General features: G+C 43.6%; 1 protein-coding gene across 3 annotated transcripts in view; it reads left to right on the top strand.

Moving 5' to 3' along the window:
- The window catches only part of LOC120048818 (zinc finger protein 609-like), a 92,622-nt gene that overhangs the window by 52,591 nt on the left and 26,800 nt on the right, over nucleotides 1-13,231 (top strand). For all 3 annotated transcript variants that reach the window (XM_038995086.1, XM_038995078.1, XM_038995068.1), the window contains one exon: nucleotides 12,046-12,268. In XM_038995086.1, the coding sequence (XP_038851014.1) occupies nucleotides 12,046-12,268 (223 nt within the window). The remainder of the gene's footprint in view (nucleotides 1-12,045; nucleotides 12,269-13,231) is intronic.

Below are 13,231 nucleotides of genomic sequence, written 5' to 3'. Positions count from 1 at the left end.
ACAATGGTGTGTGTGTGTGTGTGTGTAGTCAGTAGTGTAAGTGAGTGGTCGCGTGTATACATGTGATAATGAGGGGTGTTGAAAGGTGTCAACGAAAACAAGCCAAATAGCCACAAAAATGCCAAAACCAAAATCTGTCTGTCTGCATGGAGAGAGTCTCCCCAATGAATGGGGAAGAGGTGCATTTATCCTGGGACACACCCGAGCCCAGGTGTGTCCCGTTTCACTGACGACCCTCCCGGCTCCGCCCACCGACATCCTATTAACTTCTTATGGCTGCATCCCGCTAACGGGATCGATATGACAACAGCCATTGAAAGTGCAGGGCGCCAAATTCAAACAACAGAAATCTCATAATTAAAATTCCTCAAACATGTGTCATATCATTTTAAAGGTAATCTTGTTGTTAATCCCACCAAATTGTCCGATTTCAAATATGCTTTTCAGCGAAAGCACTACAAATGTATATGTTAGGTCACCACCAAACCACAATAAGCACAGCCATTTTCCCAGCTAAATATAGCAGTCACAAAAAGCAGAAATAGAGAGAAAATTAATCACTAACCTTTGATCTTCATCAGATGACACTCATAGGACTTCATGTTACACAATACATGCATGTTTTGTTTGATAAAGTTCATATAAAAAAAATCGGAGTTTACATTGGCGCGTTACATTCACTAGTTCCAAAAACATCAAGTGATTTTGCATAGCCACATCGTTTCAACAGAAATACTCATCATAAATGTAGATGATAATACAAGTTATACACATGTAATTATAGAAATACCTCTCCTTAATGCAACCGCTGTGTCAGATTTCCCAAAAACTTTACGTAAAAAGCAAACCATGCAATAATCTGAGACGGTGCTCAGAACAATAGCCAAATTAGCCGCCATGTTGGAGTCAACAGAAAACAGAAAATACATGATAAATGTTTCCTTACCTTTGAACTTCATCAGAATGCAGTCCTAGGAATCACAGGTCTACAATAAATGCTTGATTTGTCTGTTATTTATGTCCAATTAGCTACTTTGGTTAGCGCGTTTGGTAAACAATTCCAAAGTCACAAAGCGCGTCCACTATAACGTGACGAAATGTCCAAAAGTTCCATAACAGTCAGTAGAAACATGTCAAACGATGTACTGAATCAATCTTTAGAATGTTGTTAACATACATCTTGAATAACGTTCAAACCGGAGAATTAGATTGACTTCAGTTGAGCGATGGATCGGAGCTGCCTATCACGTGAACGCGCGTGGTCAAAGCATGGTCAGCTCGTGGCAGTGGTGACTAATTCCTGTCTCCTTCGGCCCCCCTTCACATTGTCTGATGACTAAAGTTCTATTGACTGTTGACATCTAGTGGAAGCCGTAGGAAGGGAAAACTCATCTATCTCGCTGTAATTTCAATGAGAGCATGGTTGAAAATCTGCCACCTCAGAAAAAAATCCAAACAGGAAGTGGAACTTCTCAGTTTTTTGCCTGCCATATGAGTTCTGTTATACTCACAGACATAATTCAAACAGTTTTAGAAACTTCAGAGTTTTCTATCCAATACTAATAATACTATGCAAATATTAGCAACTATGACTGAGGAGCAGGCCGTTTACTCTGGACACCTCTGTGCACCTTTCATCCAAGCTACTCAATACTGCCCCTGCAGCCATAAGAAGTTAAGGAAAACAAGAGCAAAGAGCGAATTTGGCAGACAGAGTGGAAGGGTCATCACAGGTGACAGAAGTGAGTGCTACGGGGCGATAGTAATTTAGTTCACTTACCTTCGCTTTCTTGGGTACAGGAACAATGGTGGAGATCTTGAAGCAAGTGGGGACCGCAGACTGGGATAGGGAACGATTGAATAGGTCCGTAAACACTCCAGCCAGCTGGAGGATGTGGCTAGGGATGCTGTCTGGCAGCTGGTCTACTTATGCTCTGAGGACGCGGCTAGGGATGCTGTCTGGACCGGCTGCCTTGTGAGGGTTAACACAATTAAATGTCTTACTCACGGGCCTCCCGAGTGGTGCAGAGATCTAAGGCACTGCCTCGCAATGCTAGCTGTGTCACTACAGATCCTGGTTCGATCCCAGGATGTGTCGCGGCCAGCCGTGACCGGGAGACCCATGAGGCGGTGCACAATTGGCCCAGTGTAGTCCGGGTTAGGGGAGATTTTGGCCGGCCCAGTTGCCCTTGTCCCATCGCGCTCTAGTGACTCCTGTGGCGGGCTGGGCGCAGTTCACGCTGACTCGGTCGCCAGGTGTACGGTTTTTCCTCCGACACATTGGTGCGGCTGGCTTCCGGGTTAAGCAAACATTGTGTCAAGAAGCAGGGGTTGTGTTTCGGAGGACGCATGGCTCTCGACCTTCGCCTCTCTCGAGTCCATACGGGAGTTGTAGCGATTGGACAAGACTGTAACTACCAATTGGATAACATGAAATTGGGGAGAAAAAGGAGTAAAGCTTGTCCGGGAGCAAGACGTCGGTGTCGTGGCTGGTTTTCCCTTGATGATCTGTGATTCTCGTGACTGAGCCGTTAAAATGTGACCCCACTTTGCCTCTGTACTGACGTGTTTGATTGCCTTACGAAGGGTATAGCTGGACTGTTTTCTATTCGGTCATATTCCCAGTCACCTTGTCATGGTTAAATGCGGTGGTTCGTGCTTTCAGTTTTGCATGAATACTGCCACCTAGCCACAGTTTTTGGTTTGGATAGGTTTTAATCGTCACAGTGGGAACAACATCCCCTGTACACTTCCTGATGAACTAAGTCACTATATACGTCAATATTATTCTGAGGCAACATGTACCAGTCCGCGTGATCAAAATAGTCTTGAAGCATATATTCTGATTGGTCAGACCAGCGTTGAATAGACTTTAGCACGGGTACTTCCTGTTTTGAGTTTCTGCCTATAGAATGGGGAGGAGCAACCCAGCCAGGTGTGTTGATATTTACAGGGTAAATCCCTTTGTAATCCTTGCCCTAGCCATAAGCTCAGTTTCTAAATCCCAATTCCAATAAACAAATTGAAGCCAATGTTTATGTCCGGCAAAAAGTGCAGCAGCATCCCCAGTCAGGGGAAATTACTGTGAGAAGATGAACTGAAAATCCATGCAAAGATTTTCCTCTCAATCTAATACATTTAGTCATTCTGTCAGCAACTTGGTATGCTCCACATCACTCCCCAATCTATTCAAAATCCTTTCACTCAGCTAAACATCTTTCTTGGCCATTGTGGCTTTCTCAAGAAATTGGCATGGGGCTGTTTTTGAAGGGAGGGCTCGCGTGACACTGCAGAAACCTCTCAAACATTGTGGTTTGGGGGAGTTTTTATAAACCAGACTGTAAATCCTGTGGGAGGGTAAAGCTACTAAATTCAGTGTTGGCTGAGTGTTGAGGCAGACTTGTTTAATCTATCAGTTTTGTCCTTTCCTCACCATGCGGCTGTTGGAACCCCAGAATGGACAAGCACTTCACTGTGTGTACAGCCTGCCACGGAATGAAAGTGTTTGTTGTTTTGTGCGGAGTATGAGGGAACCTAGAAATAGAGAGTTAGTCATCTCTTGGCGTTTCCCTGCGCCTCTGGTTCAGGAGGACGTCCTTTCCGTTTCATTCTCCTTAGTCATTCAAGCAACTTATCAATGAAAGTAGTCTAAATGTATCAGGTCATTTATCATGGTATTTTATATTCTTGGACCGGCATGGTGAATAGAATTTCACAGTCCCGTATCATTCAGACAGTAAGAGCGTTCAAGAGTATCTAAATCATTATCACCCTCAGAGATCCTCAAGTTGGTGATGTACCCAACTGTTCCAGCCTCTCACCACGCACAAGGAAACAACCACTCAAGGACCAGGAACCAACCATCACCACTCAGCCCTGTGTCTAAGTGAACACTACTACTGTACTATGCTCAAAGTACAGAGGATGTTAATGGCTTCAGTGACCTTAACTCTTCAGTTCAGAGGTTGGCTAGGTTAATCCACTGTGAACATGAGAACATTTACTCCAGTATTAATATCCCTATAGAATTTCTTAGACACGATTTACACTCCAACAGACTCTGAGGCCTCAGCACCCAGCGTCTTATAGGAGCTTCTGTTGCAGCCCCAGCACCCAGCGTCTTATAGAAGCTTCTGTTGCGGCCCCAGCTCCCAGCATCTTAAAGGAGCCTTCTGTTGAGGCCTCAGCTCCCAGCGTCTTAATGGAGCTTCTGTTGCGGCCCCAGTACCCAGCGTCTTAATGGAGCTTCTGTTGAGGCCTCAGCACCCAGCATCTTAAAGGAGCTTCTGTTGAGGCCTCAGCACCCAGCGTCTTAAAGGAGCCTTCTGTTGAGGCCTCAGCTCCCAGCGTCTTAAAGGAGCCTTCTGTTGAGGCCTCAGCTCCCAGCGTCTTAAAGGAGCCTTCTGTTGAGGCCTCAGCTCCCAGCGTCTTAAAGGAGCCTTCTGTTGAGGCCTCAGCTCCCAGCGTCTTAAAGGAGCCTTCTGTTGAGGCCTCAGCTCCCAGCGTCTTAAAGGAGCCTTCTGTTGAGGCCTCAGCTCCCAGCGTCTTAAAGGAGCCTTCTGTTGAGGCCTCAGCTCCCAGCGTCTTAAAGGAGCTCTCTGAGACCTTGTGGTGAACAAAAGGCCTCTCCTACTGATGCTTAGTAGTTGCCATCTGGAGAATCCCTTTAATTCAACACCTCCTGGACACTTAACCTGTCATCGTCACCCTGTTGTTTCTAATGTCGTTTCCATGCCACCACGATGGTCTCATTAGTTTCCCATGGATCTAAAGGAGGCTGTAAATTAAGTCACAGCCCAACTTGTGATCATTCTTGCCTCAAATTTGCAAAGGAGATATGATCGAGGAAGAGCGGCCGATTCTCTCAAGGGTAGTTTCTTTTAACCCTCTGTTGTAGCCCGCTTGATATTTAGATGCTAGTATTTACTTGTGACGCTATGCTAGGCTATGCTAGTCAGCTTTTTTACTGATGGGGGTGCTCCCGGATCCGGGATTGTGATGAAGTAGAAGTTAAACAAATCAAAATATATTTTATATTTGAGTTTCTTCAAAGTAGCCACCCTTTGCCTTGATGACAGCATTGCATTCTCTTAACCTCTCTAGGGGGTGTGGGACGGTAGCGTCCCACCTGGCCAACATCCAGTGAAATTGCAGAGTGCCAAATTCAAAAACAGAAATACTCATAAAAATGCATAAAACATACAAGTGTTATACATCGGTTTAAAGATTAACTTCTTGTTAATCCAACCATTGTGTCAGATTTCAAAAAGGCTTTACGGCGAACGCATACCATGCGATTATCTGAGAACAGCACCCACAGACAAATCATTACAAACAGTTACCAGCCAAGTAGAGGAGTTACACAAGTCAAAATAGCGATAAAATGTATCACTTACCTTTGATCTTCATACGGTTGCACTCACACATTTACTCAAATGTTTGTTTTGTTCGATAAAGTCAAAAACCAATAAAGCCAAAAACCTCAGTTTTGTTCAGTAATCCACAGGCTCAAAGGCAGTCAAAACAGGCAGACAAAAATCCGAGAAGTATCAATAAAGTTCGTAGAAACATGTTTATAATCAATCCTCAGGTTGTTTTTAGTCATAATGATTAATAATATTTCAGCCGGACAAAAGCTTTTTCAATATAAAAGGAAATCAAGAAAGGCGCGCTCTCGGTCGTGCACATGAAGAACCGCTGGGACACTGCATTGTCCACTTATTCAGAGTGGTCTTACTCCCTAATTTTTTCAGAATAAGCCTGAAACAATTTCTAAAGACTGTTGACATCTAGTGGAAGCCATAGGAAGTGCAATTTGAGTCCTAAGTCAACGGAATCTGTATAGGCAGTCAATGCGATAACTACAAACATTTAAAAAATCTCACTTCCAGGATGAATTTCTCAGGTTTTCGCCTGCCATTTCAGTTCTGTTATACTCACAGACATTATTTTAACAGTTTTAAAAACTTTGGAGTGTTTTCTATCCAAATCTACTATATGCATGCACTTTGGGCACGCTTTTCATCCGGAGGTGAAAATAGTGCCCCCTACCCGAGTGAGGTTAACCAGCTTCATGAGGAATGCTTTTCCAAAAGTCTTGAAGGAGTTCCCACATATGCTGAGCACTTGTTGGCTGCTTTTCCTTCACTCTGCGGTCCAACTCATCTCAAACCATCTCAATTGGGTTGAGGTCGGGTGATTGTGGAGGCTAGGTCATCTGATACAGCACTCCATCACTCTCCTTCTTGGTCAAATAGCCCTTACACAGCCTGGAGGTGTGTTTTGAGTCATAGTCCTGTTGATAAAAAAATCATCCCACTAAGTACAAACCAGAAGGGATGGTGTATTGATGCAGTATGCTGTGGTAGCCATGCTGATTATGTGTGCCTTGAATTCTAAATAAATCAGACTGTGTCACCAGCAAAGCACCATCACACCTCCTCCTCCATGCTTCACGGTGGGAACCACACATGCAGAGATCATCCGTTCACCTTCTCTGCGTCTCACAAAGACACAGCGGTTGGAAGCAAAAATCAAAGCGTTTTGACTCATCAGACCAAATGACAGATTTACACCGGTCTAATGTCTATTACTCGTGTTTCTTGGCCCAAGCAAGTCTCTTCTTCTTCTCTTCCACTTTAGTAGTGGTTTCTCTGCAGTAATTCGACCATGAAGGCCTGATTCACGCAGTCTCCTCTGAGCAGTTGATGTTGAGATGTGTCTGTTACTTGAACTATGTGAAGCATTTATTTAGGCTGGAATCTGAGGTGCAGTTAACTCTAATGAACTTATCCTCTGCAGCAGAGTTAACTCTGGGTCTTTCTTTTCTGTAGCGGTCCTCATGAGAGCCAGTTTCATCAGTACTTTATGTTTTTTGCAACTGCACTTGAATAAACATTCGAAGTTCTTGATATTTTCCGTATTGACTGACCATGTCTTAAAGTAATGATAGACTGTAATTTCTCTTTGATTATTTGAGCTGTTCTTGCCATAATATGGACTTGGTCTTTTACCAAATAGGCCTATCTTCTGTATACCACCCATACCTTGTCACAACACAACTGATTGGCTCAAACGCATTAAGGAAATAAATTAGGCACACCTGTTAATTGAAATGCATTCCAGGTGACTACCTCATGAAGCTGTTTGAGAATGCCAAGTGTGCAAAGCTGTCATCAAGGTAAAGGTTATGTCGTGTCTTTGGCTATGCCAGATTAATTGCTATGACATGCTATTCTATAAAATAATTTCTCCGTAATTAATATTACCTGATTGAACTAATCATGTAAATATAATTAACTAGAGAGGGACACCACGAAAGAATATTTATAGAGCTGTTATCTTTCGAATAAACTCTTAAAGATTTAGTAATATTTTACATCCATAGCAGTCACATTAATCGTCATTTTATTCAGTCATCTGAAAGTGGTAAATCCTTGGTTATCTGCAAGAATCCTGGCTAACAAGTTGAATCAGCAATACAAAATTGGGTTTATTTATTTACTAAATACCTAACTAATTACACAGAATCACACATACACAATTAAATCCTAACTTGATCACAAATTGCCGTCATAAAGAAGAACGTCCCTAGCGGGCGGAATAGATATGACAGCTTGTTACACAAAGGGAAGGGGCTGAGTTTTAGTGAAAGAGCGGGAGACTGGAACATAGGCGAAGCTGTACCATCGTAAATACAGTATCTTATGCATTCTAAATTACCGCCCATTTAGAAAAGGAAAATGCAATAAATATTTACTCTGAGCTGCGCTTCAGTAGGTTGGTGGTAGATGGAAGACCGTCTTGCCAAACCGAGTCCTCTGTCCTTTGAAGAATGTCTCTGGGGGTCACTGGATACGTTGGAGTAACGTCGATGTGTAGTAGACGGGATACTCTGACTGTCCTTCCTAACCTGCGTTTGTAGCAGCTGTTGCTAACTCAACGGCTAGGAGGTATCACTTCTGTAGTGAATACGAGTTCAAAGTTCATACCATTCACAACCAAAGTTCATGCTGATGTTGGCTTAGTTCTGTAGTTATTATCTGAACCATTCTGACATTGGATCGTCATCCTAAATGTACCCGGAACAGGAAGTTATATTTTTGTCAATGGCTTTTATAGTGGAGGGAGAGGGGTGTGTCTGAAAAGTTTGTAACCCATGTCTCTTCACAGGGGCGTGCCCCTAGTTGAGCAGAAGCCCAAATTTATGAAAATTCAAATCTCTCATTTGGAAGCTAAAATTACATTTAATCTCTTCACAAATAATTTCATATTCAAACATTTGAATTAAACAACAATTCCATGTGAATCCGATACCTCTGACGTTTAGACTTTCCACAGTAGAGTTTGTCATTCTATCATTGATGAGAATGTGTCAGAGGGCAACCGAACTGACATAATATACCTTAAGTACCACCGCATATGTTCAGTGGGTCGGAGTACCAGAATATAGTTCATTTCCCCCAACTTCTGATGTTCCCAGAATCTCTACGTTAACCAAGGGGTTTTCTTATGTCACATCAGTTATAGTAGGGAGAGGGAAAAAGGGGGAAAGAGGTATTTATGACTGTCATAAACCTACCCCCAACGTCATGACAGTGGCTACTTTGAAGAATCTCAAATATATTCTGATTTAACACTTTTTGGTTACTACATGATTCCATATGTGTTATTACATAGTTTTGATGTATTCACTATTATTCTACAATGTAGAAAATAGTAAAAATAAAGAAAAACCCTTGAATGAGTAGGTGTCCAAACTTTTGACTGGTACAGTATGCCAAACAACCATTGCTTTCAAGGTTTAACAAACCATACAATTACGTGGGAATATCTCACCCTGGTTTTTATGCGACCATATTTTCCAAAAACTCATCTGTTCTAGATTAACATTCAAAGATGTCTGCAGATAGAATGGGTTGTCAGCTATGACATTGCACCTTGAGTTTGAAAAATATATATATTTTGGTTATTGAACTACAGTAAGTGAAGTGGATTTACATCTGGTAACATAATTACATCATGGGTCCCTGATCTATACTACACAGAAATGCATCAGTATGGATATGAATGTCATTCTCTGTTTTACAAGTTTGGACATCACTGCACAGCACAATACAGAATAGTAGAGTACAGTGGAGTTCTGTACAGTAGAGTACATTACAATATACTGTGCTGTACTCTTCTTTTATTGTACTCTACTCATTGTACTGTGCTGTCCAAACTTGTGAAACATACGTCTACAATAAGTTCAGATTTGGTCCGGTCACGTCTGTGGACGTTAACATCAAGGCCAGGATGGACTGACCAAGTTTCAACTACTTTTCAACGTCTATGGACGTCCGGTGTCGGTCGGTGCTCAGTGGCTGAGGATGCTGGTTTCAGGTAATGGAAAGAGAGGGGTGGGTGTCAGTAAGAGCTGGGAGAGGTGACATTTAAGTGGAGAGAGAGAGAGAGAGAGAGAGAGAGCAGTCTGACTGTTTTAATAGTCTTGGTTTGACCAACAGAAAGAGCTGAGTTGAACATAACAGTATGTCAGTGGAAGGGAGGACAGTAGCAGGTGACCCAACTGTGATTTGTCACTATTTTGAGTTCCCGTTGTAGCCAATTACATTGCAGTAATTACCTTAATGGAATTACAAGTTTCTAAATAATTTCATGATTTATAAATAAAATGTCAGTAATACTTGTTACTCCTGTGAACTTGAATTATCCTCCTCATGAGAGAAATTACAAAAATGTCTGAAAGATATATCTGGGTTTTAGGTAACGGAATCACAAGGCAGAAAGCAATATTTCTTCAACTTACAGAAAGTAAAACATTTCTCAAATGAAATATGTGATATTAGTTTGCTGTGGTGTTTACGTCAACGTTATTGTGGTTTGATGTATTTCTGATACCTTAAGATGTTTTCTGGTAGATGTTTATCCACAAATATAAGCCTTTACTTCTGCCCAAAAAATTTGTGATGGAGTATGGTTGAAAAATGTATCTATCCTTAATTTCCCCAAAAGATGCACTCTTAGCTTTCATTATACACCCAATTTAATATGCTCCTATGAACTTCTCATGTTGATTCTCAAGGGTCTTTTTACATGGAAATGCCCAGTGGTGGCAGGCAAATTGTTGTATTTATTCATGTGGTCAATAAGCCTATAAGCTGCATGTCAATTGTTATTTACTCAAGCCTAATTGGGTCCTGCATTTGCAAAAAAAAAAAAAATTGGAGCAGGGAGTGGTTTATGCCCAATTAATGCACAGTGTTTGGCTGTGCCCTGTTCCTCACGCAGATCAGAACTAATCATTTTGAAGCACTCTAATGTTGACTGCCTTGAATTAATGAGCACTGAGCTCAGTGTCACCATGGAGCTTAAATCAGCCGGTATCTCTCTCTCGTTATATCTCTCTCTCTCTCTGATGCATTGAGAGCACACACACACCGTCTCTCTTTTCCCTGCACCGTCATAGTGCCTCGGAATCAATTACTGTCCCTCGCCGCCTGTTCCTTCACCACAACCAAGTCTTTAATTGAGGGAATTAGGGATCGTGTCCATGAGGTGATGCGGTGTCAGATCTGGCTGAATTAGTGATGATCAGTCCATGAGATGAAGCGGTGTCAGATCTGTCTGAATTAGTAATGATCAGTCCATGAGATGATGCGGTGTCAGATCTGGCTGAATGAGTGATGATCAGTCCATGAGATGATGCGGTGTCAGATCTGGCTGAATTAGTGATGATCAGTCCATGAGATGATGCGGTGTCAGATCTGGCTGAATTAGTAATGATCAGTCCATGAGATGATGCGGTGTCAGATCTGGCTGAATGAGTGATGATCAGTCCATGAGATGATGCGGTGTCAGATCTGGCTGAATGAGTGATGATCAGTCCATGAGGTGATGCGGTGTCAGATCTGGCTGAATTAGTGATGATCAGTCCATGAGATGAAGCGGTGTCAGATCTGGCTGAATTAGTGATGATCAGTCCATGAGATGATGCGGTGTCAGATCTGGCTGAATTAGTGATGATCAGTCCATGAGATGATGCGGTGTCAGATCTGGCTGAATTAGTGATGATCAGTCCATGAGATGATGCGGTGTCAGATCTGGCTGAATTAGTGATCAGTCCATGAGATGATGCGGTGTCAGATCTGGCTGAATTAGTGATGATCAGTCCATGAGATGATGCGGTGTCAGATCTGGCTGAATTAATGATGATCAGTCCATGAGATGATGCGGTGTCAGATCTGGCTGAATTAATGATGATCAGTCCATGAGATGATGCGGTGTCAGATCTGGCTGAATTAGTAATGATCAGTCCATGAGATGATGCGGTGTCAGATCTGGCTGAATTAGTAATGATCAGTCCATGAGATGATGCGGTGTCAGATCTGGCTGAATTAGTAATGATCAGTCCATGAGATGATGCGGTGTCAGATCTGGCTGAATTAGTAATGATCAGTCCATGAGATGATGCGGTGTCAGATCTGGCTGAATTAGTAATGATCAGTCCATGAGATGATGCGGTGTCAGATCTGGCTGAATTAGTAATGATCAGTCCATGAGATGATGCGGTGTCAGATCTGGCTGAATTAGTAATGATCAGTCCATGAGATGATGCGGTGTCAGATCTGGCTGAATTAGTAATGATCAGTCCATGAGATGATGCGGTGTCAGATTTGTGTGGCAAGAGAAGAGCGGGAGAGACGAGAGGGAGACCAGAGGAGGGAGAGTGCTTAACACCAGTCTCTCTCTCCTTCTCTGACCTCCAGTGGTTGGGATTGAAGCAGTTCAATGCCTTCCTGTCCACTAATCATGGTGGTGGAGCAGAGAGAGGAAGGAGAGAGAGGGGCCAAGTCCACACAACAACCACCCTTTGACTAATCAAGGCATCAGTTTACATCAAGGCCTTACTGGCATTCCTGGATGTCTCCCATGCGTTGAGACGCACTTCCTCTCTGTGGCATCCCCTCCCACACAGTATCTGCTGCTGTATACAGAGCTTTTTAAGTGATGTGTCTCGTGTGTCTTCCCCCTTCTCTCTTGCAGATGGAATCTCCTGTCTCCACACCGGCCCCTCCCCCCCTCCACATCCTGGCCGCCGTGGGCGACAACATCGCGTCCCCGTGCGAGCAGATAATGGTACGCACGCGCTCGGTGGCGTCCAACACATCAGACGCGTCCCTGGCCACGGAGCCCGATTGCCTTGGTCCCTGCGAGCCCGGGACTAGCGTCAACCTGGAGGGCATTGTGTGGCAAGAGACCGAAGACGGTGAGTAGGCTAACATTAGCCACTGCATAGCCCGACAATTGTTGCCACTGGTGTTCCTTTTGAACAGACAGAACAGCTGTGTTCTATTGGGCCTCAACACGTTTTGTTCAGTCTGGGCCTTGAAGATAACAGAAAGCACTTGTTTTACTCTGCCCACGGGTAAAGACGCACACGTGCATCACTTCTAACATTTGGCTCATTCAAGCCTTCCACTGAGGTCAAAGTTCAAGGTCTGTTGTTATTATAGTCCCACTAGCTTTCTCAGGAATTTGCCTAAAGGTTCATGTTATGCTGCAAAGACTGACCTATTGAAGGTCTCCTGACTCAAACCATGACTGGTGAAGCTGCTTTCAGTCAATGAAATCACACAACTGGGGGCGGGTTTGGCCTGACTGGGGGCGGGTTTGGCCTGACTGGGGGCGGGTTTGGCCTGACTGGGGGCGGGTTTGGCCTGACTGGGGGCGGGTTTGGCCTGACTGGGGGCGGGTTTGGCCAATTTTAGCAGTAGTTGTCACTTGGCAGGTAGATGGGATCTTCCTGGATAGAAAGATGGGCAGTTCCTGGATGGCCTTAATGATTTGTTAGTATCCATACTCAACAGAACCCCTGGCAACACAAAGCCAGACTTCTTTTCAACTCTGCCTGATGGGTAGCAGGCCATTGGCAGCTCTCCCACAACGTCGGTCTGAGTGAAATGCTACTTCTGTGATCACACACATGCTATACATTCATTCCATTTGAAATGTGTATCACCAGCAGACCCAGTTTACAGGCCCTGAATAACTTCCCCTAATCTTCTGTCACACATGCAAAATAATGCAAACACCTAATCTTCAAAGCGGCGCATGTTCAATCGCTCGGTAGGCATGCGGGGTACAAATCGCCCACACTGCCACAGTCAGTGCGTCCGTTCTGCGCCACTGAATATAAAGGCCGCCGCCTCATCAACATTCCCAGTCCTCC

The sequence above is a fragment of the Salvelinus namaycush genome, chromosome 1 (assembly GCF_016432855.1).
Source record: "Salvelinus namaycush isolate Seneca chromosome 1, SaNama_1.0, whole genome shotgun sequence".
Lineage (NCBI taxonomy): Eukaryota > Metazoa > Chordata > Actinopteri > Salmoniformes > Salmonidae > Salvelinus > Salvelinus namaycush.
Note: the sequence above shows the minus strand (reverse complement) of the source record. Positions and strands in the feature narration are given on the sequence as shown.